This window comes from Cornus florida, unplaced genomic scaffold (genome assembly GCF_030987335.1).
Source record: "Cornus florida cultivar Cherokee Brave unplaced genomic scaffold, ASM3098733v1 CherokeeBrave_3.0.0_Hap2_Chr03, whole genome shotgun sequence".
Lineage (NCBI taxonomy): Eukaryota > Viridiplantae > Streptophyta > Magnoliopsida > Cornales > Cornaceae > Cornus > Cornus florida.
The window spans coordinates 80,395,873-80,419,604 of record NW_026775573.1 but is presented as its reverse complement, the minus strand read 5'-3'; the positions used below and the strand labels follow the sequence as shown (position 1 = coordinate 80,419,604).

General features: G+C 38.9%; 1 protein-coding gene across 1 annotated transcript; it reads right to left on the bottom strand.

Moving 5' to 3' along the window:
• Window positions 1-4,469: 4,469 nt before the first annotated feature.
• LOC132300804 (probable amidase At4g34880) lies at window positions 4,470-7,426 on the bottom strand. The gene is made up of 5 exons (XM_059798038.1): window positions 6,784-7,426; window positions 6,431-6,645; window positions 6,095-6,337; window positions 5,466-5,664; window positions 4,470-4,986 (listed from the first exon to the last, which is right to left on the bottom strand). The coding sequence occupies exons 1-5, from the start codon at window positions 7,303-7,305 to the stop codon at window positions 4,630-4,632; spliced, it is 1,536 nt and encodes a 511-aa protein (XP_059654021.1). The 5' UTR covers window positions 7,306-7,426; the 3' UTR covers window positions 4,470-4,629.
• Window positions 7,427-23,732: the final 16,306 nt, after the last annotated feature.

Sequence of the window (23,732 nt, the reverse complement as noted above, 5' to 3'; positions counted from 1 at the left end):
TATCTTATTAGGGACAGTCTATACCGTCCCTAATAAGTTTCAGGGACGGTGTTATTAGGGACAGTCCATACCGTCCCTAAAAGTCAAAGTATTTGTCACGGTCAAACTTGACTGTCCCTAAAGCTCTTTTGTCACGCTACTTTTAGTCACGGACCAATTTGACTTTTAGGGACAGATTTCGAGCTTTCAGGGACAGTTTTGACTGTCCCTAAAACCCTAATTTCTTGTAGTGCGAGACGACACTAAGTGACAAGAAACTGAACCCAAAAAGGAAAAGATCACCGGAAAAAAAATATCTATGAAAATCTAAGAAAAGGAAAGGAAGGAAAATGACCGGGTCATTACAGGTGCAGCGTATTTGAGGTTCCGTGTTAGTAGTGTTTGATGGTTCGTTGGAGGTGAGGTCGCCTAGATTTTTGTGCGTAGTCCCGTATGTGTTTCCAGTTGGTTCTCCTCCTTGTGTGTAAGGAGTTCATTTCATCTCAAGTGAGATTGGGTGTCTATGGTTAGACGATTGGTGAGTAGTGTGTGACAGGGTGTCGAGGGCATTCAGGTGTGAGTTGTCAGTCTCTTGTAAGAGTAGGGTTCGTTAGCCTCTCCATTTGTTCTAATCCTGGAAAAGGGTGTCATTTGTCGTAGGTCTTGTTCTCTATTTAGGAGTTGTGTGCATCCGTGGTTGGACAAACCTGTGTGTGTGGTTTGTTGCATTATTAGAGTTGATCGATAGAGGTCCTAGTTGAATGGGTTGACTCACTTCCATGGAGGGAAGTGGAGTCTTGGGTCTTTGTAGTGCTTGTTCTGAGAATGATTTTGACTGGTAAAATGCGAGGCACGGGTAACCGAATAGGGGTTGTGTTTTCGATGTTTGGTACTAGCAGCGATGGCTAGGGGTGTGTCATGAATTATAAGCTTAAGGATATTTAGGTGATGTGATGTGAGTCATGTACTCGAATGTTTTTATTGATGTTTGATTTGAGTAGTGTCTTGAGGACAAGTGTTAGTGTTGTTTGAACGTTATGCAACTAAAGAGTGAATGTGGGATTTCATTGAAGAATAATGGGAATGGTTGACTTTGGTTTTGAGGTTTCAGACATGAGATGGTCGTATTATGTTTTTTGATGAGGTCAAAATTGAATCGAATGATGTTATAGAGTTGTTTACCTGGTATGGGTATGATGAGAATATTAGAAAGCTTTGATGTTGATTGATGATTGAGACATTTGGTGCTTTGTCGTTTTTGTTTATTATGGTTATGTGATTGAGATATGATTGGGATTCTGAGAATAGGTATATGACTGTATAGTTGTTGAGGTTACGTAGAGTGATGGATTGATAGTGAGTGGATCTCATTGTTGTTTTGTGGACTGTGTGAGATTATATTTGAGGTGTGGACCTGAGGACAAGAACAACGTCTGTGCTAAGACCGGATCGAGGATGAGGATGGCCTGGCCAACCATTTCTCCTGAATCAATCCCTCTTTAGCACGATGTCGGGTCAAAGGTCAATAATTGTTTTAAGTTGACACGAATAGTGAGAGTATGGTATTGGGCATGTGTCAGTGTGGTGGAGTGAATTCAGGTGGTTTGTCTCGGGTGACGAGTTATGTTAGGTGGGACCAAGTGTCCAATCCGTTTGATTATTAAAGATCTTGTTTTAAGGATTTGTGCCCTGGGTACAAGATAGTGCGCTTTACTGATTTGGTGATTAATGTTTATGCAGTCATTGGGTAACTCATTGTTTAATCATCATGAAGTTGTTAAATGTAATGATTGTCATATAGTGTGATTAGTAGTCATTGGTACGGTTATGTGGTGGTGTAGCTGCATACTAGATAGCAAGTGTTTGGTCTGTCAGGGATGTGTAGATTAGAGTTGAGATTGATTGAGAGATTGACAGGATTCCTTATTTGGGGTTTAGTGTGTCCTTTGAAGGATGTGTTGAGGTTAGAAGTTGTCTTTTTCGGTGGTCTAGTGACTGTTCTTTTCTCGGGCTTTGGAGCCTTTTGTGACTGTGTGGAGTAGACTGATGTCTATTTTAAGTCAGACGTAAGGTCTAGTTAGTCTATGTTATGATGAAGGGAGAGATAGGTAACCGCATTGGGTTTTGGTGGCAGTGGTGTGTGATTGTCTGGTGACGTCCGATATTAAAGGCAATGATGTCAGTGAGTTCATAGTCTCAGAATTTTGTGAGGTATTCTTGGAAAGTGTGTGGCTGTGGGCCTTCTCCATAAGGAGGGTAGATTTCGAAGATAAAATCTCTTTATTGAGGGTAGATTGTAATGTTTCCAATTTTTATCATTTTTCAATTTCTGGAATTTTTCTTTTTTGTAAGGGCATTTTCGTCTTTTCTTATTTTGCGTACCGGACACCGTGGAGTGTGCCAGTTATGTCTGAGAGTTGGCTGGGGTGTTCCATTAAGTTTAGGACTCTTTAAAATGCAAGGTTTGTCATTTTTACATTTTTTCGTTTTTCGGGCCGGACAGTCTCAGGTGGGACCTGTTATCAGAATCGTTGCATACGGGGATTTTAGTTGGATCCGTTTGCATCTCATGCATTTTATTTTATGTGTTTTATGTGGTATTTATATGGTTAAGTGTGTGTGTATATATATATATATATATATATATATTTATGGTGTAAAAGAAAATTCAAAAATAAAAAAATAGAATTTTAAAATTTTGTGGTGGACCCACTTTCCACTAATTAAATAAGTGGCCCAGACGCCAATTCTTGGTCCCTCTTTCTCTCTCCTCGTAAGTTCTCTCTCTCCCCCATTCTTCTTCTCTTTTTCTTTTTCTTTTGCAAGAAACTTCAACCTTTGATTTCTTTCTCAATTGTTGGAATTTTTTGGTGCCGTTTGCGGCAAAACAGAGAGCACGGCAAGATCTACTCATCGATGTAAGCAATTCATCATTTGGTGCACTCTAGGATTTTCAAAAATTTGGACCCATTTAAGGATTTTTCTAAAAAATTGAGGTAGGGGTTCCTTAATGTCTTGAGTTTTGACTTTCAATTGAGCAAGTTTCTACCTCTTTCAATATATGTTGAGAACTTATGAATTATAACATGAAAATTGTTGATTTGTGAATATCTATATATGTGAAACATGAGTTGTTTCAATCCTATGTTAATGGCTTGTTTAATCTTGCTATATGTGGATTCTTGAACATGTTTGATTTAAGAAAAAAATAAGTTTTCATTGTGCTAAATTTTAAAGATATGCTATGGAATTTAAATTGCTCTTGTAAGATGGTTGATATTGGGAGTGACACTAATATGATGAGCTTGTGATTTGAGGCTGAAAATTTTTATATTGCATATCATGGCATAAAATGAGATTTGGGCATGATTTGGGAAAGATTTGAAAGAAAAGTTTGTTTTAGAAAGTAAAGTTTCTTTTAAAGAAGGGAAGTTTTTTTTAAAATGAACCGGATTTCGCGAGTCCGAGGCTAACTTGACCTAGAGGGAGTGCAGCCCGATGTAGGGCGTGAAAAAGTTGATACTAGGCCCTTTAACGGTTATCGGATTTGGAACTGGGGATAGCTATCAATCTCGCCTCAGTAAAGTCGGTTAGCGGATTTTCGAAAAATGAAAGTTGGGTCGATATAGACCAAATTTTGGATGGGTGCATCACATTTCATATCATGCACATCATTTTGTAGAATTGTGTTATGTGTTAAGATTATTGCCAATTAAGTTGTAAATGTTGTAAAGACTCCCATTGCATGACCCCGGTTTCTTTTCTACCCTTTTGTATGTTATGTGGTTCAAGGGAGTTCAAAATTGACACCTTAGGCGACTTCTACTGAGCCTTGTACTCACCCCTTATTTTAAACATTTTTTAGGACACGGAAAAGAAGTGACGGATGACGTTCCACCACAGACCTAGTTTGGATTAGAAGACCAGTTTGCTATTTTTGTACCTAAGTCCCATTATTTTTGTAAAACCTTAGTTTGTTATATTCAATATAAAGACTTATGAACTCTTGTTATTGTAATTTTGTTTCATGAACTATAAGTTGATGTAATTGGAGTACAAGTCTAGTATGTAAGCATGGGACTATGTATAAGGCAGGTATTTTTATGTTTTTGATGAATAGAATGATGATGATGAACTCTTTTAAGGATGGTGTTGATGTTGTAGATTTTAGATTAAGGTTTATTATTTACATTGTGTGTTGGAGTATGTTAGTTCAGTTTTGAAGGCCCAAGTGAGGCCATTGCTTTTCATATACATTAAGCAAGTTGTAGAAGGACTCTTTTTTGTAGAGGTCATGCTGAATTTTTGGGTCGTTACAAAAATGACCTCCAAGAAGTGTTGGAGACCACATGCATGTGTTTCACATTTCCAATGGGCAAAAAGAATCAAGAAAACAATTGTGATTCAAAAATAACGTTACATGAAAACTAAAACACTGAAATTCACAAATGTTATTCAAAGATAACTTTACATGAAAACTAGGGATGGAATTGTTATAATTAGAACAAGAAGAAATATTTTATTTCATTGCAAAGCACAATAGTACATGTATGTGCTACATTGACTTGCAATTTGCATAATTACTAAAATCATTTCAGGTAACATGCCAGTACAAATTCTAATATTTCAATATAAGATTAAATTACTGCTTCAAGGTTTAAAAGAGGGAGGCTTCCTGATCTTAGTAGCCTTCTCGAAGCCATAAGCAATCTCAATCAATTTAGGCTCTGAACCTTTCAAACCTCCAAAAGTAATACCAAATGGAATCCCCTCGTTGTCATACCCAGCCGGAACAATAATACCCGGGAATTGGCCTTTCGCGAGAATGCTAGAAAGAGAGTTGAAGGGTGACACCAGTGCATCTAACTTACTTTTTTTCATCAACTTTATGAACCCGTCTTTGGATCCTCTTGTTAAGTTTAATAACGCTTTCTTTTCTAGTTTGCCAATCCCATTTGTTTTCTCAGCTTCCAAAAAGTAGTATTGGCCATATTCACGGATCATTTCCTGCATGCAAAAGCCATTCAATGGCACATCTCAATAATCTTATTAAAGCAATATGTTTGTAAGTAAATTCAGAAAAATAAATAATGACTTCTAAATGTCACCATATTCACTTTACATCATCATATATCGTTTCTAAGGAAACATAAAGGGTCAGTCTTGTTTAGTTTCTGAGAGCTGAAAATCAGAAAAATTCACAAAAATCTGTTTGGTTGAGATTTATCGAAAAAGTTTTCTGAAAAATTGATCCAAAAAAAGTTTGTTTTTCATATCACTGTCTGAAACAATTTTCTGATTTCATTAGAATTGTTCTTAGAAAAATGAATCAAACAAGCCCAAAGTGGCCTTGAGCAAATGCAGGCAAAGTGATTGTATAGAATTGGTAAATATTAATGTACTGATCAGTATATAAAGAAAACAATATAATTCATTCTTTGCTTGGTCTAAATTAATTAATATTGATTATGTAAAGTGGTGCTTACCAAATGTGAGTGTTTATTGTTGAATGCTATTGCATCTGCCAAGGATCGCACTGGAGAAGTGACTAGCTGCTTGAGATAATCATTTATAGCCAACTTGAACTCAGCCTTCATAGCAATGTCTTCGTCAATTCCTAGGTAACTTACCATGGCATGCAAGTTGGGTATTTCCAGATGGTCTACCAATATTGCACCTCCTTGCCTTATTTTGCACAGGATTAACAATATATATGATGTTAGGTTAAAACTTATTGGTTAGTGTAACCAATGCAAGTCAAGGGCCAGACTTAGGTGAGCCTGCCCTTTAATGCTTATTTATTCAACAAAATCAGACCCAATTGTTAGTCACTTCGGACTCGTGGATGGTTTGAAAACTCCGGATGCATACAATCGCCAGCAAACCACATTCAGCATTTAAATAATTAAATCCCGACCCTCACTTTCAGTGAGACACAACCCAGCGACCTAAAGGGAGCACCCCCAAAGGCCTTACTAGTCGAGCTAGCCAGAACCAGCAAAACCAAACCTTTTTTACTTCAACTTAAAGTGGTTCATTCCTTACCCAAAAATAAATAAAAATAAAAATAAAAATAAAAATAAGATAAAATAAAAAGCTTTAAAATGTTCTTTACCTTAATGTGTTCAAATGATGTTCAAAAAGTGCAAAAATGTCAGAGTTTTCAGGGAAACCAAAGTAGGGGTCACTTGTTATCCCTAATCTCTTTCCCCTGAGCCCATCAGCCTTGAGAAATTGCAGATAGCCACCTTTTGGAATATACTTCGAAGCTCTTCTTGTTTCCACAGCATCATATGGATCATAACCCACAATGGCATCAAGAACATAAACAGCATCTGATACTGTCCTGCAAATTGGGCTGTCTTGTCCGACATGGTATAAATGTGATCAATTAGAACGATAATCATATCAAATCAAGTTAAACTAGCAAGTGCAAAGTTGAATCACTTACCCGACTGTGTCCTGTCTAGGTGTGATTGGGACGACACCCGATCGGCTGGTAAGGCCTAGTGTGGGTCTGATCCCAACCACTGAATTCTGATTTGATGGACATAGGATGGATCCGTCCGTTTCTGTACCTAGTGTTACTGCAGCCATGTTTGCGGCTACTGATATTGCTGATCCACTGCTTGATCCACATGGATCTGCAGAAGCTATGTATGGATTCTGCATAAATTAACAATGATAATATCACAATGTAATAGTTATCAAAACCGTAATGAGCTAAATATATAATCCAGTACCCTTTGGACTAGCAACAATATTCCATTCTGGAACCAGTTTAGAAACAAATTGGTTACTTACCACACCTTGGCCACTTCTGGCATTCCAACCACTGGGTGCAGTGTTTGATCGGAAATGAGACCACTCACTCAAGCTCGCTTTTCCCAATATGATTGCACCAGCTTTCCTCAGCTTCACCACCACACCTGCATCCCGAGCAACAACAGATCCTAGAAGCGCAAATGATCCAGCCGTAGTGTTAAGCCTATCTTTGGTTGCAGTATTATCCTTGACCAGAATGGGAATACCATGCAAACCAGACAGTGATCCAGGTCTCTTGGTCTTTCGCTCTTGGTCAGCCTTAACTGTTAAGTAGAGCGCATCCGGGTTCACTTCTATGACCCCTCTAAGAACAGGGTTGAGTCTATGAATCTCTCTGAGGTAGAATTCAACAAGTTGCCTCGACGTGAGTCTGTTTTGCTTGAAAGCAATCTGGATATCGTGTACGGTAGCTTCTTTGATTGAGAATCCAATGCCTTCAGCTTCAATGCTGAATCCAAATAAGGACAGTCCCAGAAGTATGTGCAGGATTTGGATGGCCATAGTGACAGGAATCAAAACAGAGAAACAAGCACAATCTTTGAAGACACAATGTCATCAATGGTTGGATAGGAATAAATAAAGCTCATGTTGCTGAGAATGTTCTTTCAAGTATATGCTTCCTCTAGCTTTCAATGGATAAGAAAACATTGACCCACCAATAACTTTTTCCTTGCTGCATTCTATATTAGCCTACCCCACCAAACAATAACAGCTGAAAATATGATGGATATCCACACATGCATTATCACATACTGTTGATTCACTGGAGAAAAAATCAACAAAAATATCTATTTGAAGCTGCTGCCATAAGGATAACATATATACACGTGAGATTGTCATATTAAAACAGAAATATTGATTACATATATAAGCTCACTGAAGCAATAATATAGATAAGAAAATAAGGAAATAAACACTCAGTTCAAAGCTCACTCCTGCTCTTAGAAACACTTAGGGTGTGTTTGGTAGAGTTGATTTGGAGGGATAGAAGAAGAAGAAAAAAAAAAAAAAAAAAGAAGGTAGGGTGAGAGTGTGTTTGGATAAGAAAATAAGGAAATAAAAAAGGCAACTACAGTTTTGTTGCGCTATCACTTGGCCAAAATCACAAGAAACCAATTGTTGCTTTTACAAAGCAGCCCCTCCCCACTAAACAAAAAATGACCTCCAAGAAGTGGTGGAGACCACATGCATTCCTTTCACATTTGCAAATGCCCTGTCATTTCAATGGGAAAAAAATATCCAGGAACGAGTGTTATCAAGCTGATGCAGTAAGGATGTAAGAGTCCTTGAGGTAGTAGTGTTGGGAACACCGTATTCATGGTATTAGGTGCAAATAATTTCTCAAGGTCACGCTAGTAAACACAGTACAAATTTAATCTGTATGGGCACTTGACACTAAGTCCCGTGACTTTTCCATTGTTGCTTTTAAAAAGCAGCCCTCCCCACTTAAACAAAAAATGACCTCCAAGTTTTAACCAAAAAAAATAAAAATAAAATGACCTCCAAGAAGTGGAGGAGACCACTTGCATTCCTTTCACATTTGCAAATGCCCTGTCATGTCAATGGAATATATATATATGCAGGGAACAGGTATTATGAAGCTGATGCAGTAAGGATGCAAGAGTCCTTGAGGTAGTAGTGGTGGGACAACCGTATTTATGGTATTAGGTGCAAATAATCCTCAGGCACGCTGGCAAACACTTTATAAGTTTGATCTGTTTGGGCACCTTGCACGAAGTTCCGTGAATTGGTCTGGTAAAATTTATAAAGAAAAAAAAATAAAAAAAAATAAAAAAAAATCAGTATTCATCAAACATTATTGGGCCCGGTAATATGAATAAGTTTTCCTAACAGTTGATATATTGTGGAAAGGAAATTTCCTTTTCCCTACCGTGAAATTCATTGCTCATGAGCTTTGGGTGAAGAAAGAACTGGTTGAATTTGTTAGGTGATGAGAAATGTTTCTTCTTCTTCGGTTCGGTTGAGATGCGTGATGGAGAAAGGTCCGTAGCATTTCCTTCTTCACCTGGTTCTGAAAAAATTGCAAGCTGGTAGTGGTATGTCATTGACTCATTGTGTGTAATGGTAAAGCAGATACACGTCCAAACTCACACCATACCCTAATTCGATTCCAACTCTCAATCTCTCCTTGGAGGAAATATTATAGGGAAAATGACCGGAAACAATTTCTTAACTCTGATGAAATTCTACTCTTTATAAAAAAAAGATATTCACACACTCACTTCTGTCGACTTTCAATTTTTAGCTTTAGAATGTGAAGAGGTATTATTAACTTAAAAAGTATTCGGGTAATGGAATTTCTCTTTTACCTACCATTTTTATATATAATGTATGTCGTTTAACTAATATTCTCCAAATAATTTTACTAAAAATTTGATTAAAAATTAATAATTTAGGAAAAAATATTTATTTTAAATTCACCTTATATTTGATATATTAAGATAATTTGATAACTTTTCTAGATAACATCATCTCAAATTTATATAGATTATTTTAGGATTTTTGTCTTTTTTTTTTTTAATATGAAGTAGAAAATTAAAAATTAATGAAAGCAATTCATTTATTAGTGTTATGAATTTCAATGTTTTAGGATTATTAATTTGGAAAACAATTAATATTTATTTCTAAATAGGTACTAGTTACAAATATTGGAATTAGAGGGAAAATTTGTATTTTGGAGAGAAAAAACACTAATGGTAATTTAGTAATAAAGGGCAATACTAAAAAAAATCATTGTTTATAGAATTTGAACTTATTTGAAAATATTTTTTAAAAGTAAGACATCCTTCTCCTTAGAAAAAAATAAAATTGTAAGACTTATTTTTCTTCGGAGTTTAAAGGTATGATTAATTGAAAATTTTCTCAAGCTTTGATTTCTAAATAGGTTAACTTTTATCCATTGAACCAGATGTTGTTTGCTGTGTTTGAAAATAGTCAGGTACAATGTCCAACGAATTTTAAATCTCTATTTTGTCATAGGACCTTACCAAAGTACATTTTTTATAATAATAATATATATATATATATATATATATATATAGATATATATTTGGTTCATTTGGAACTCCAAAAGAAGAGTTACTTTTATTTGGATTAGGAATGCGGCCAGAAGAGGTTGAGAAGGTGTCAAAGAACATATTTGAGGGTATTGGCCAAGTGGAAATCCCAATAGGAGAAAAATGAGGAAATCATCCGCAAATGACAGATTGTCGGATATTATGAGTGGCCTATTTGATAAAGTGTCCATCTCTCTCAATAAGTTTGTCTGTATTCGAATTTCCCTCTTCCTAATTTGTCAAAAGTTTGCATTTCCTATGGTAGATGAAGTGGAGGCTTTGGGTGATGAAATGACTGGTCAAGGCTGAAAGAGTGTCCATCGCAAGCACAAAAAAGACCCCCCGGGGGGGGGGGGGGTTGTGGTTGGGATAAAGATCCTTGATAGTTTGAAGAAGCCACAAAAATTTTCTTTAATGAAACACAGAAGCTTTTGAAGAATAAGTATTTTGGTAACCATAAGCCAATCAAATTATCAAGGGCGGACCGAGGATTTCTTGATAGGGTGGGCTAATATTAAACATGAATACTAAGGAATTGGTTTGGGCCTTTATTTTAGTATGACGACTAAGTTTACTTGAGCTTCATTGAATTTTTGGAGTTGGCTAATACTACTAATTTTTTTTTTTTGGGCTAGGCTAATATATTAGTATAGTAAAAAATTTTTTTTTTTTTTTTTAGGGGTGGGCTACAGCCCACCTTTGCCTACTCCTATGTTGCCCCTGCAATCAATGAACCCTTGCGTTTACCTTGTAGACTAGTTCCTCAATTTTACTCAACCTGGAAATTTTTTCCATTTTTTTTTTTCTTTGTTTTGAAAGCTCTCTATCTTTGTGACACATATTTGGGTTGCCAGAATCCGAGTAAAGGAGTGTTTGGCAAAAGTGAAGCTCAATTTTTGCTCACCACAGACTATTTCAGAAAGAAACGGTCATGGAACCTAGATCATTCATGGAAAAATTCCAGTGAAAAACAGGATCCAAGGGTTGGAATTAATGGAATTAGAATAAAAGGAAATATTTCACCATAGAGTTCCCCAGTCTTCTGCACAATTGGCTGGCTCCATAGATGAATGTCACCAAAAAATTTGGAATGGAGGTATCTTGATAAGCCATAGAACAGTGAATGAATTGCTCAGAATTCTCAAGACATTGAATGGTCAATTTATCTAGGCAGGTCAATAATCTTCGGTAAGAAAATTTAGAAAAGTACTGACTTCTAAAGACCACCATACAGGTCCGAAATATTTTATTTAATCATATTCAAAGAAAAATTAAGTGGCCCTAAGCAATTATTGATCAGTTGAGTCGATTACAATTATAAATCAACATTCGCAATAGCACGAATCATTGTAAAATAAGGCTATTGGTCGGGTAAGTCGAACCACTGGGACTACGCTAATCTATGGCAACCTAAGTGTCTAGAGTCTTTTTAGAATGATAGGGGTGTTCATAGAGGATTTGTTGGTTGTCACTTAAGCTATGAAATTAAGATGCATAAAATAAAAGTTTGCAAGAGTTTAAAGGAGGTGAAATACAAGTAAAGAGGACTAGGGAAGTGAATCCGCCTCCATCCCTATACACATGCTAGATTAGAGCTAAATTGGGGGAAAGACAATATATATTATGGCCATGATACATAGCAACACTTGGTTGCTATAATATCCTCAAGAAGTTCATTAAATCTGAAGCAAGCATGATCCATCAAAGGTTAACATGTTTAGATTACCTAACTAAGGTGTAGCTTAACCACATTTACTTGAATGACAGACTATCAAGCCCTAGATAAAATGATGAAGCACATGAAGGTAAGAAATAAGTATAAATCATCAAAGGTTTCACTTAAGCAATGATCTATCAAAGTCCTTATTAACATGCCATTAAACCATTTCATAACCTTGTCTCCATTCTCACCATGAAAACTCAAGCAATATGATTAATATAAGACATCATCTAAAGCAAGATAATCAACTTACAGAAATCATCCATACATATATCAACATTCATTACAAGAAATGAAGTGCTCTTGGTTATGAAAAAATCATAGAATATACATTTTAATCCCCAAAATATAGCCTAAATTAGAACATGCTTATAAAGGAGGGGCCTCATCACCTCCCTAGATGGAGGTTTAGTTACCCATGGGAGCCTTAGAAGAAGGAAGAAGCTTGGATGCAACCTCCATTTTCGAGCTCCCTTCCCTTGGCTTCAAGAACTCTATCTTTTTCTCCTCTTTCTCTCTCCAAAAATCTTGCAAAGATGAGATATGATATATGTTATGTGGTTCCCTCCTTCTTGTAGACATCCTCTCCACCAAACAAGGCTCAACTCCCACCAAAAGACATCTCCAACCACCCCATGAAGATGGAAATCAGAAATGAGAGAATCAAGGTGCAAGTGGGCTGAAGTGATTGTTCCCAGAGAGTATTCTGCCCAATTTTCGAGCGCTCTAAATAAGCACTTCGAGCGCTCGAAGTTGGACCAGTATGCTCCTTCCTCTTGACCTGCTTTGCACTACTTTGGTAAAATAGCTATAACTTTCTGCTCTGAACTCCAAATGACGAACCGTTTGAAGATTTGGAAAGCTAATTCAAAGCTCTAAATACGCCATGTTTTAATGGAAGTTTAGTTCTCGAGTTTGATAGGTCAAAAATGGTGAGCAAAGTCAGACTCCACTGTTGCCAGAACTTAAGCTTTGAGCACATTGATATTCAAAGATTGAACAAAACATCATTTTTGCTCCTTTTTGGCCAATGAACCTGAAAATATATAAAAACATGCAAATGAAGATAATCTATATGAAATAATCAAATAATGGACTTAACTAAAGCAGCTAAGGGCGCTTGAATATGTAATATTCGGCGCTTATCACACCCCTAAACTTACATTTTGCTAGTCCCTTAGCAAAACTTAATAAAATGACAACAATGGGAATGCTACCACAAAAATATCAACCATGGCAAAATGAAATATATACATAGCTCAAATATAACTCGAAACAGATGCAGGATTGGAGACGGGGTCATTAAATAGACTACCATGCATATATGAAGCATTGATACAAAAATTGGCTAAACACATTTCAATATACATGCATCAACATCCTAGTCCATATAAATAACTCAATTGTCATCTCTTGAATGGAAATCAACTCTAGCTTCAGTGAAAGTGGATTGGATTCACAACATGCGGCTTTTACTTTCTTTTTCCAATTTCAAGACACAAGTCTTTAAATCATTGAATTCCCTTTTAAATGAAGTCCCTAAGGCATGAATTTATTTACAAAATAACTTTGTTGCTTGTTGACAATTTATTATAACTCAAAAATGATACATAAAATGGTTGTGCAATGCTGAAATCCTTTAAGCTTTCTAACCAACCCATGTAACAAGCGTTAGGCCAATAACTTCCAAACCAGATGGCTTTAGGGTGCTGAGTGTAGAGACACTCCTAGGGCTTAATAGCTCGAATTGGCAAGGCTACGAACTCCAACGAACCATGTTTAGTACAATATATATATATTTTTTTGAATGACTGTGCAATGTCTAAGTTTTTTAAGTTTTCTAACCAACCCATGTAACAAGCGTTAGGCCAACAACTCCCAAACCAGATAGCTTTAGGGTGTTGAGTGTAGAGACACTCCTAGGACTTAATAACTCAAGTTGGAAAGGCTACAAACTCAAACTAGTCATTATTTTTATTATTATTTTTTTTTGAATGCCAAAGGTATCCATCTATTAGGTTCATCAATTTAGATTAACTAGGTCAAGATCAAGGTTAATCAAGTTACATGCCTCATGGTTAAGTTTCCAATGTGCATTTGTGCATTGTGATGCATAACAGAGTGTGAAATCCAGTGAGAATCTAATTGAGACATTTATACAGACTAATTTGAATCCACATGATCATTTTAAATTCACATTTTTCTTTATTTTCAAAAATTCACAATTGCTTCTATATAAAAGGTATTAAACATATGCTTCATCTCCGACAAGTTTCAAATTATACTATCGTTGCTTAGCAAAAATATGGAACCAACAATGCAAACTTGCACCCCCAAACTGGAAGTACACATTGTCCTCAATGTGTGAGACAAAGATGGATAAATAAAGGGCATAGGGGATAAAAGGAACAAAGATACCATGTGGACTAACGAAGGCAAGGGTTTCCATCTATGTAAAAGTGTAAATGTTTCCCCCAAACTTGAAATGTGCCACCTGAAATGGGACACGAAGAAAAGGCAGAAACAACTACAAAAATAGTAACAAACAGTAAAACATGGAAGGAAAAATGCTGAACAGAACATAACAGAAATGCTAGAGAATTTTCATTCAAAATGACATGATTACAAAAGGAACTGAAAGTCAATCATGTCTAACCAGAGCAACTTGTGCATAGCACAGTCCTAAAGTTGAAAAGTAAAACAAAAACAGAAAGGAAACATATACATATGCGAAACAAAACGATAAAGTCCAACACTGGCAACTATCTACGGGGCCAGGGGAAAATGGGCGAAGATGGCATTGAGGAGAGATTGAGTCTCATGCCGTTCCTCCTGTGCCACGCGACGGTCCTCTGCCGCAACACGGCGGCCGTCTGCAGCATGACGACGGTCTTCTTCGGCATGGAAGTAGTCCTCACGCACAGTCCGAGTGTAGTTTGCCAAAGAAATCTCAAAATGATCTGTCCGCTCATGAATACGGGCAAGACTAGCCCGGATGAAGGCCTGGTCCGGCGGAAGATCAACAGGAGGCTCGTCCCATTCAGCGTCTTCCGCCATGGGGTCATCCTCAAAAAAAGGAGGAGATGGAGAGTGGGGCAATGGAGGAGCAGTGAGTCGAGGGTGCCGAGAATGGCTTAGAACATTGGTCCACCGGCGGAGAGTAAAAGTTTGAATCTTTTTGCCTCTCGGTTCATGAGGAGGAATAATGAAGCATTTGTGCTTCAAGAACTTGATAACGAAGAATGGCAATGACAAAGGCCGATTTTTACGATGCTGCTGCCGTGCATTGATACACTCTTCCCAAAATAGCATAAATGTGTCCCAAATGAGCTCCGGGACAGAGAACCATTTGCCTTGGTCCATGGCATACAAGGCTTGTAACATCAGGCCTCAAGGCTTGTAACATCAGGCCTCGGCGCTTGGTGTTGTGCGCCAAGGGGTAAACATTATGCTTGAGAACGGAGTCAAGGAACCAAACTCGCTTTGGAAGGGTGGATTTGAGGGTAAAGCTCCGGGGTCAATGAGGGTCATCCACGTTGCAAATGGCAGCGACAACCTGCTTCACAGTTAAAGTATTCGGCTCCTCATATAAAGGGAGATTCTCACGATTGAAAATGTCATCGGGGCACTCCAGAAGACAGCCGGAGACCGCCACCATGTCAGCAAGAGTGAAGGAAAAAGGGATGCCATTAATGGATGTGGTGAGAGAGCTCGGCGGCTCTTCGGGGCAATTAAGATTTTGGAAGAAGAGTCGCACCACACGTGGGTAAGTGACCTTTGCAACGGGTTGGCAAATGTGCTGAAGGCGCCGGTTGACTAGTTCCGCGGCAGCCCATGAAGTGGTGGGAAGTGTGTCGAAGACACCCGTGAGCGGGAAGAGAAGCTCATAATTGAGCTTTTTGTCGAGCCAAGGGGCTCGAGGCTGCTCATAAGGAACGACGGGAACATCCTCAGAGGGTCTAGGACGACGAGAAGGGCCGGCACGAGACATTTGGAGAGGCAGACGTGGTTGGGGAATTTCAGCGAGCACCTAGCATGCACAAAGAAAGAGAGAATGTGAGAATGAGAGGAATTGATGAAGAAACCCAAAAATTTTCAGACATAATGCTCTCTATGGTAGAGCATAGCAATAATCACAACCAAACTCCAAGGGTTTGATGCCCATACTCCTCAAATGTAACACAAATGGAACAAAAAGATTGAAGAGAAAAAGGGAAGAGACATACCTTGAAAGAGGAGTGGAGAGAAACACGGATGGAATGAGGAGGAATAGTGGGGGTGATGGTTATTTATAGGGATGGATGTGGAGGAAAGAGAGGAGTGAAATGGGTAGATGAATTATGGAAGGAAGGTGAAGTTGGAAGGGCTGAGGTCGTGGGTTGTTGGTGAATGAAGGAGAGTAGTGGGGTGGGTTAGGAGTTAATGGAGGAAGAGAGGAAGTTAGAAAGGTTGAGGTTGTGGGTTGATGGAAGGAGTGGGGGGGGGGGGTGGAAGGGAAGTAATGGAAGAGAGGAAGTTAAAAATGGAGGGAGGAGGTCATGGGTTGAGAGACTGGAAAGACGCGGGAGAGAGAGAGTTCAGATTTAAAAAGGAGGGAAGGAGGGTTCGAGCGCTCGAAGTTAGGCCTTCGAGCGCTCAAACTTGAGGCAGTGAGTTTTGAGCGCTCGAAGTGGATACTTCGAGCACTCGAAGTTGAGGCAGTGAGTTTCGAGCGCTCGAAAGAGATACTTCGAGCGCTCGAAGTTTGGATAGTGTGCTTTTATGGACTTTCGAGCACTCGAAGTATGTCTTCAAGCACTCGAACTTGAGGCAGTAGGCTCTTGAATGAAAAATGAAAGCTTCGAGTGCTCGAAGCTTGGACTTCGAGTGCTCAAAATTTGACCAGTGAGCAAAAGCCTGGGTAAAATGACTGAAATTACTAATTTGCCAACATCTCTTCAATGCATGGATGGAATTTGGGGAAAATTTTCGAACTTTGCAACATCACTCCAATACATGGATGGAATTTGGAGAAAATTTTTGAACTTTGCAACATCACTCTAATACATGGATGGAATTTGGGGAACCATGATCCAACAATGTATTAAAAATGAGAGGTTACACACATGTGTAGCATTCCAAAGATCCGATGAAATTGCTGGAAAGAGATGGAAACATCCGGGAATGAAAACAAGGGTTGAGAAGGTCTAAGAAAACCAGCCTGAATTGCGGGAACACAATTTAAAATAGTTCTAGATAAGGTTAAAGTTTTGGCTTTTCTTAACCATTTCCCAGAAAATTTCAAGGCTCAGGCAATTGGAAATGTAGAGAAGCCTGGAAATAGAAATAATTGCTTCCCTTGCTTTGCTAAATTTAAAGTCAATAGCTAGACGAAGCTAAAGCAGGCATTAATCCTCATAAATTGGGTCCGTCAAGAGGACTTTCTCAATTTTTCGGGTTGGGAGTATGCCGTCCATGCAAGGCTTAAGCCATTGGCCATTAACTTTGAAGAGCGATCCTTTTGCCGGATCTTGGAGTTTGATTGCTCCATGAGGGAAGACAGTAGTGACGATGTATGGACAATCCCATCTTGACCGGAGTTTACCGAGAAAGAGTTTCAAGCGGGAATTGAAAAGCCAAACCTTTTGTCCCGGGGCGAAAGACTTGCTAACAATGTGCTTGTCATGAAAAGCTTTAGTCTTTGCCTTATAGATTTTGGCACTTTCATATGCATCATTTCAGATTTCCTCAAGATCATTCAGTTACAAAGCACGATTAAAGCTGGCCTGTTTGAGATCAAAATTTAGCCTTTTTATGGCCCAAAAAGCACGGTGCTCTAATTCGACCGGAAGATGACACGCTTTGCCAAAGACAAATCGATATGGCGACATGCCAATGGGTGTCTTATAAGCCGTCCGGTAAGCCCAAAGTGCATCGTCTAGTCTTAGTGACCAATCTTTGCGGTTCGGTCAAACCATTTTTTCCATAATGTGCTTTATCTGCCGGTTAGAAACCTCTACTTGACCACTCGTTTGAGGATGGTAAGGTGTAGCAACCTTATGAATGACGGAATACTTAGAAAGGACGGATTTAAGATAACGATTTCTGAAATGTGATCCGCCATCGCTGATGATTTCTCGGGGCGTACCAAAACAACTAAAGATGTTAGATTGAATGAACTCGATCACGACTTTATGATCATTGGTTCTGGTGGCCGCGGCTTCCACCCATTTGGAAATGTAGTCCACCGCTACAAGGATGTACTCATAGCCATAAGAAGGTGGAAATGGTCCCATGAAGTCGATTCCCCACACATCAAAAATTTTAATTATTAAGATGGAAGTGAGGGGCATCATGTCTCTTTGGGACATGGATCCGAGCCTTTGGCATCTTTCACATGATTTACAGAAATTGTATGCATCTCGAAACAAGGAGGGCCAATAGAATCCGCTTTGAAGAACTTTGTGAGCGGTCTTTTTGGCACTGAAATGGCCTCCACAAGCAAGAGTATGAGAGAAATTGAGGACGCTTGTGGTCTCAGTTTCGGGAATACATCGCCGGATGATTTGGTCCGGTCAGTATTTGAATAGTTCCGGATCTTCCCAAAAGAAATGCTTGACTTGGGAAAAGAACCGGTCCTTCTCTTGTTTGGACCAATGAGTTGGAATTTTACCTACCGTAAGGTAGTTAACAATATCTGCAAACCATAGAAGATTTGCATGAGAAATCTGGAAGAGTTGCTCATTCGGAAAAGAATCACGGACAACAGCAAAATCGGAAGACTTTTCAATGAGTAAGCGAGAGAGATGATCGGCGACAACATTGTCTGCCCCTTTTTTATCCCTGATTTCAATGTTGAACTCTTGAAGTAAGAGTATCCATCGAATCAAGCGGGGTTTGGTCTCTTTTTTTGATAGCAAGTGCCGAAGGGCGGTATGATCCGAGAAAACTATAACCTTGGAACCTAGAAGATAGGAGCGGAATTTGTCCAAGGCATAAGCTACAGCTAGCAACTCTTTTTCAGTAGTTGTGTAATTTACAGAAAGAATTTGACTAGCGTAATAAATGACATATGGGAGCTTGTCCACACGTTGGCCCAAAACCACGCCTAATGCATAGTCGGATGCATCACACATGATCTCAAAAGGAAGAGACCAATTAGGCGGTTTCATTATTGGGGCAGATGAGAGGAGAGTGCGAAGTTTAATGAAAGCTTCCATACAAGCTTCATCAAAATCGAATGGAACATCCTTGGCTAAGAGATTACACAAGGGCCGTGAGATTTTGCTAAAGTCTTTGATGAAGCGACGATAGAATCCGGTATGGCCAAGAAAAGAACGGATTTGACGGACGGAATTCGGAGGAGGAAGATTAGAGATTAACTCAACTTTGGCCTTGTCTACCTCGATTCCCCGTTTAGAGATGACATGTCCTAGAACAATGCCTTCTTAGACCACAAAATGGCTTTTCTCCCAGCTTAGAATTAGATTTGTCTCCTTACATCTTTGGAGCACAAGAGATAAATTTTTGAGACAAGAATCAAAGGAGGAGCCAAAGACAGAAAAATCGTCCATGAAAACTTCCAAGAATTTTTCAACCATATCGGAAAATATGGACATCATACACCTTTGAAACGTTACAGGAGCATTGCATAGCCCAAAAGGCATGCGTCGATATGCAAAAGTTCCAAAGGGACATGGAATGTTGTTTTCTCTTGATCTTGGGGGGCGATTGCCACTTGGTTATAGCCGGAATAACCGTCAAGAAAACAATAGTAACTTTGGCCGGCTAGCCTTTCTAGGATTTGATCAATAAATGGCAATGGAAAATGATCTTTCCTAGTTGACGAATTGAGCTTCCGATAATCAATACACACACGCCACCCGGTGGTGGTTCGTTGTGGCACGAGCTCACCCGCTGAATTTTCAACAACGGTGAGACCGGATTTCTTGGGAACAACTTGTGTGGGGCTTACCCACTTGCTATTAGAGATGGGGTAGATGATTGCTATTAGAGATGGGGTAGATGATTCCCGCATCTAGCAATTTTATCACTTCCTTCATTACCACTTCCTTCATGTTAGGATTTAACCGGCGCTGAACCTCTCTAGTAGGCTTTGCATCCTCCTCCATATGAATGCGGTGCATACAAATGGAGGGGTTAATTCCCTTCAAGTCAACCACTACCCAACCAATAGCTTCTTTGTGCTCTTGTAGCACCGTTAAAAGGATGGTTTCTTGGTCCTTTAGAAAATCTGATGCAATGATGACCGGGAGAGTTTGATTTGAACCAAGAAATACATACTTGAGATGGGCCGGGAACGGCTTAAGCTAAAGTAGTGGTGGAGATTTCAGAGACGGAATTGGAGGAGTAGTGGAAAGCTGAGGAAGCGGCTCTCTTGGAATTTTCCAAGGGGAAATATCCATGATAACGTCGACATCAAGCAGAAAATTAACTTCTTGGATGGATAGATCAATGTCAAAGTTTGAGAAGTCAAAATGAGACATGCAAGTTTCAAGGGGGTCCTTGCTTAGAATGAAGGGGAGACATTTTTCGACCACTTCATCAATGACATCAACAAGGAAACAATCATCCTCATTGGACGGATGTTGAGTTGCATGAAAGATATAGAGTTTGACTTGCATGTTTCCAAAAGCAATGTCCATCACCCCGGTTCGGCAATTAATTGATGCATTAGCCGTAGCTAAGAATGGCCTACCAAGGATCACGGGAATATGCTTTTTTGGATCGTGGACCGGTTCTGATAAGCGCTGAATACTGTATATTCAGGCGCCCTAAATTACATTAACAAAGTCCATTAATTGATTATTTTATGTAGATTAACTCCATTTGCATGTTTTTGTGCATTTTCAGGTTAAAGTGCAAAAAGGAAGCAAAAATGATGCCTTGTGGAATTATGAACAAAAAGGGTGCCAATTCTGAATTTCTGGCAGCGGTAGAACCTGAATTTTGTCGCCATTTTCGACCTAGCAAACTCAAGAACTGGACTTCCATCATAACATAAAAGATTTAGAGCTCTGAATCAGCTTTCTAAATCTTCAAGCGGTTCATCATTCGGAGTCCGGAACAGAGAGTTATGATCTTCTTAACAGAGGTGCGCAGAACTGCCTGGCAGCACTGAAGTACTGCCTTTCTCCCCATTTTCGACCAACCAGACTTGAGAATTGGGTCTTCATCAAAACATGAAGTTTTTGAAGCACTGAATCAGCTCTCCAAATCTTCAAACAGCTCATCATTCGGAGTTTGGGGTACAAAGTTATAGCAGTTTTACCAAAGTAGGTCAGTGCTGAGCAAGAAGAGCATGTTGCACATTGCACTAATTTAGAGTGCTCGAGACCACTCTTCGAGTGCTCAAAAATCAGCCAGATTGCAGCTCGGAAATGAACCCCTCTTCAGTCCACTTGTGCATTGGTTTCCACATTTCCACTCTCCTTTATGGAGTGGTTGGGAATGTCTTTGGAGGAGAGAGAGAGCTTAGTTGATAGATATAAGGCAACTAAGGGCCACATGCATCCTATCCTTGAATTTTTGCAAGATAGAGGGAGAGAAGAGAGGAAGAAAAGAAGGTGTTCTTGAAGCTTAAAGGAGGGAGCTCGAAAATTAGAGATGGAGTTCAAGCTTCTTCTTCATTCTAAGGCTCTAATGGGTAACTAACTCTTCTTCTAGGGAGGTGATGAAGTCCCTCCCTTGTAAGCATGTCCTAGGGTAGTCTATTTTGGGGGATTGCAATGTATATTTCTATGGTATTTTTCATAACTAAGAGCCTTTCATTTGTTGTAATGAATGTTTATCTATGTATGGTTGATTTCTTCAAGTTCATTATCTTGATTGCTAGGTGATGTCTTGTATGAATCTTATTGCTTGAGTTTTCATGGTGAGAAAACAAGGTTATAAAATGGTTTCATGGCATGTTGATAGGTGACTTTGATAGACCATTGCTTAGGAAATCCTTTGATGGTGTATGCTTAATCTCTAGCTCCATGTGCTTCATCATTTTGTCAAGAACTTGATAGTCTTTCATTTAAGTAAATGTGTATAAGCTACACTTTAGTTAGGTAGTCTAAGCATGTTTACCCTTTTGATAGATTATACTTGTTTGAGACTTAATGTACTTCTTGATCAATTACATGGCAACCATGTGTTGTTATGTAATTCTTGACCATTATATGTTATTTTTCCCCTTAATTAGTTCTAATCTAGCATGTGTATAGGGATGGAGATGGATTCATCTCCCTAGTCTTCTCTACTTGCATTCACCTCTTTATATTCCTTGCAATCTACTATTTTATGCATCTTAATTTCATAGCTTTAGCGACAAACCAAGCAAAAACCCTATTCCCCCTTATCATTCTAAAACGATTCTAGACGCTTAGGTTGCCTTAAACTAGCGCAGTCCCAGTGGTTCGACTTACCCGACCAATAGCCCTATTTTACAATGATTCGTGCTATTGTGAAGGTTGATGTATAGTTGATCAACCGATCAATTTTTGGCGCCGTTGCCGGGGACTTGCATACGGTTTTAGCAACCAAAGTTTAGGGTTAATTTTAGTTTGATTGTTAATATTGTGTCTTGTGAATATTCCTTGTGTGTTTTGATCATCTTCGTGTTGTAAGATTCTAGGGACTCGAAGCTCGCCGTGGAATTGCTAGCAAATTGTAAGTCTAGAAGACCCTAGGTAAGTCTCGTGACTTCTAGTTTCAAATTGTGGATACAGTACATGTGTTAATTTTAGAAGTAGTTAATTTAGTTGTGAAGCCCTTGTAGAGGCTATTATCTTGTTTAATTTCGTGTACAAGCATCGGTCCTTGTCGTGGCCATTTATTTTCTGTCTTGATAATTAAGGAGAAAGGGAACATCGTATGTGGAGTATTGATCATGAATTGTGTTGTTGAATATATGCTTTGTTGTTGATGTTTGGCCGTAGGTCACTCTCTCTACCCACACTTTACTCACCTATTGATATAAATTCACTTGAAAGAACTCTTAGACGGAACCTTAGGGAACCCACTCTTACAAGGGATCTTGAAACTGAATTCAATACAATGGGGGATAACGTAGGAAATCCAGGGAATGAAAGGGCTGAAATTCCTAATGTAGAACCAATGACTCTTAGAGATCATTTCATTCCTACCACCTATGCTTCTCCTTCTTGCATAGTAATGCCAAACATAGATGCAGCTCAATATGAGATCAAATCAAGCACCATCCAAATGCTTCCATCATTTCATGGCTTTAATAATGAAGATCCATATAAGCATCTTGATGAGTTCCTTAAAATCTGTTCGACCATCCGGTTGAGAGGTTTTCCGGACAATGCACTTCATCTCCATCTTTTCCCATTCTCCCTAAAGGATAGGGCAAAATATTGGTTGAACTCCCTCGCTCCCAATTCCATTACTTCTTGGGCTTAATTACAACAAGAATTCCTTAAGAAGTATTATCCGGTGAGTAAAACCAACCAAATGAGGCGTTCCATTCTAAGCTTTTCTCAAGTTGATGGAGAACAACTCCATGAGACTTGGGAAAGGCTACAAGATCTTCTTCGAAAATGTCCTCATCATTTGATCCCAAAATGGCAATTAGTGCAAGCTTTCTATGCCGGCTTGACCGAAACCCATAGATTCATGATTGATTCTTCTTGTGGTGGGATGTTCATGTCTAAGAATGCGGATGAGGCTTGGACCCTACTTGAGAATTTAAGCGAAAATTCACTTCAACATAATTCTCGCAGGGCTCCGACCGCAACCATTGCAAAGAACACCAACCCTTGTCAACCAAAATCGATAAGGGAGGAATCATCTCAAGTGGATGCCATCGCTTATAAATTCTACCAATTGATGGCACCACATCTTCCTCCTTCATTGTCTCAAAATTCGGCAAGTTCAGTTTGTGCTTCATGTACTAGTCCATTCCATCTCTCGGAAGATTGCCCCACACCGGAGCAATTTCCCAATCCCAACCAAGAGCAAGCTAATGCCATATTCTCGCGGCCCGGGAACAATCCATATTTTTCTATCTCTTGCAATTTTGTCTTGCAATTATTTTTAGACCACTTTGGAATTATGTTGTTAAGGAGGGTTTTTGTGCAATTGACTAAGAATTGTGTGTGTTGACCTTGGTGTAAGACCAC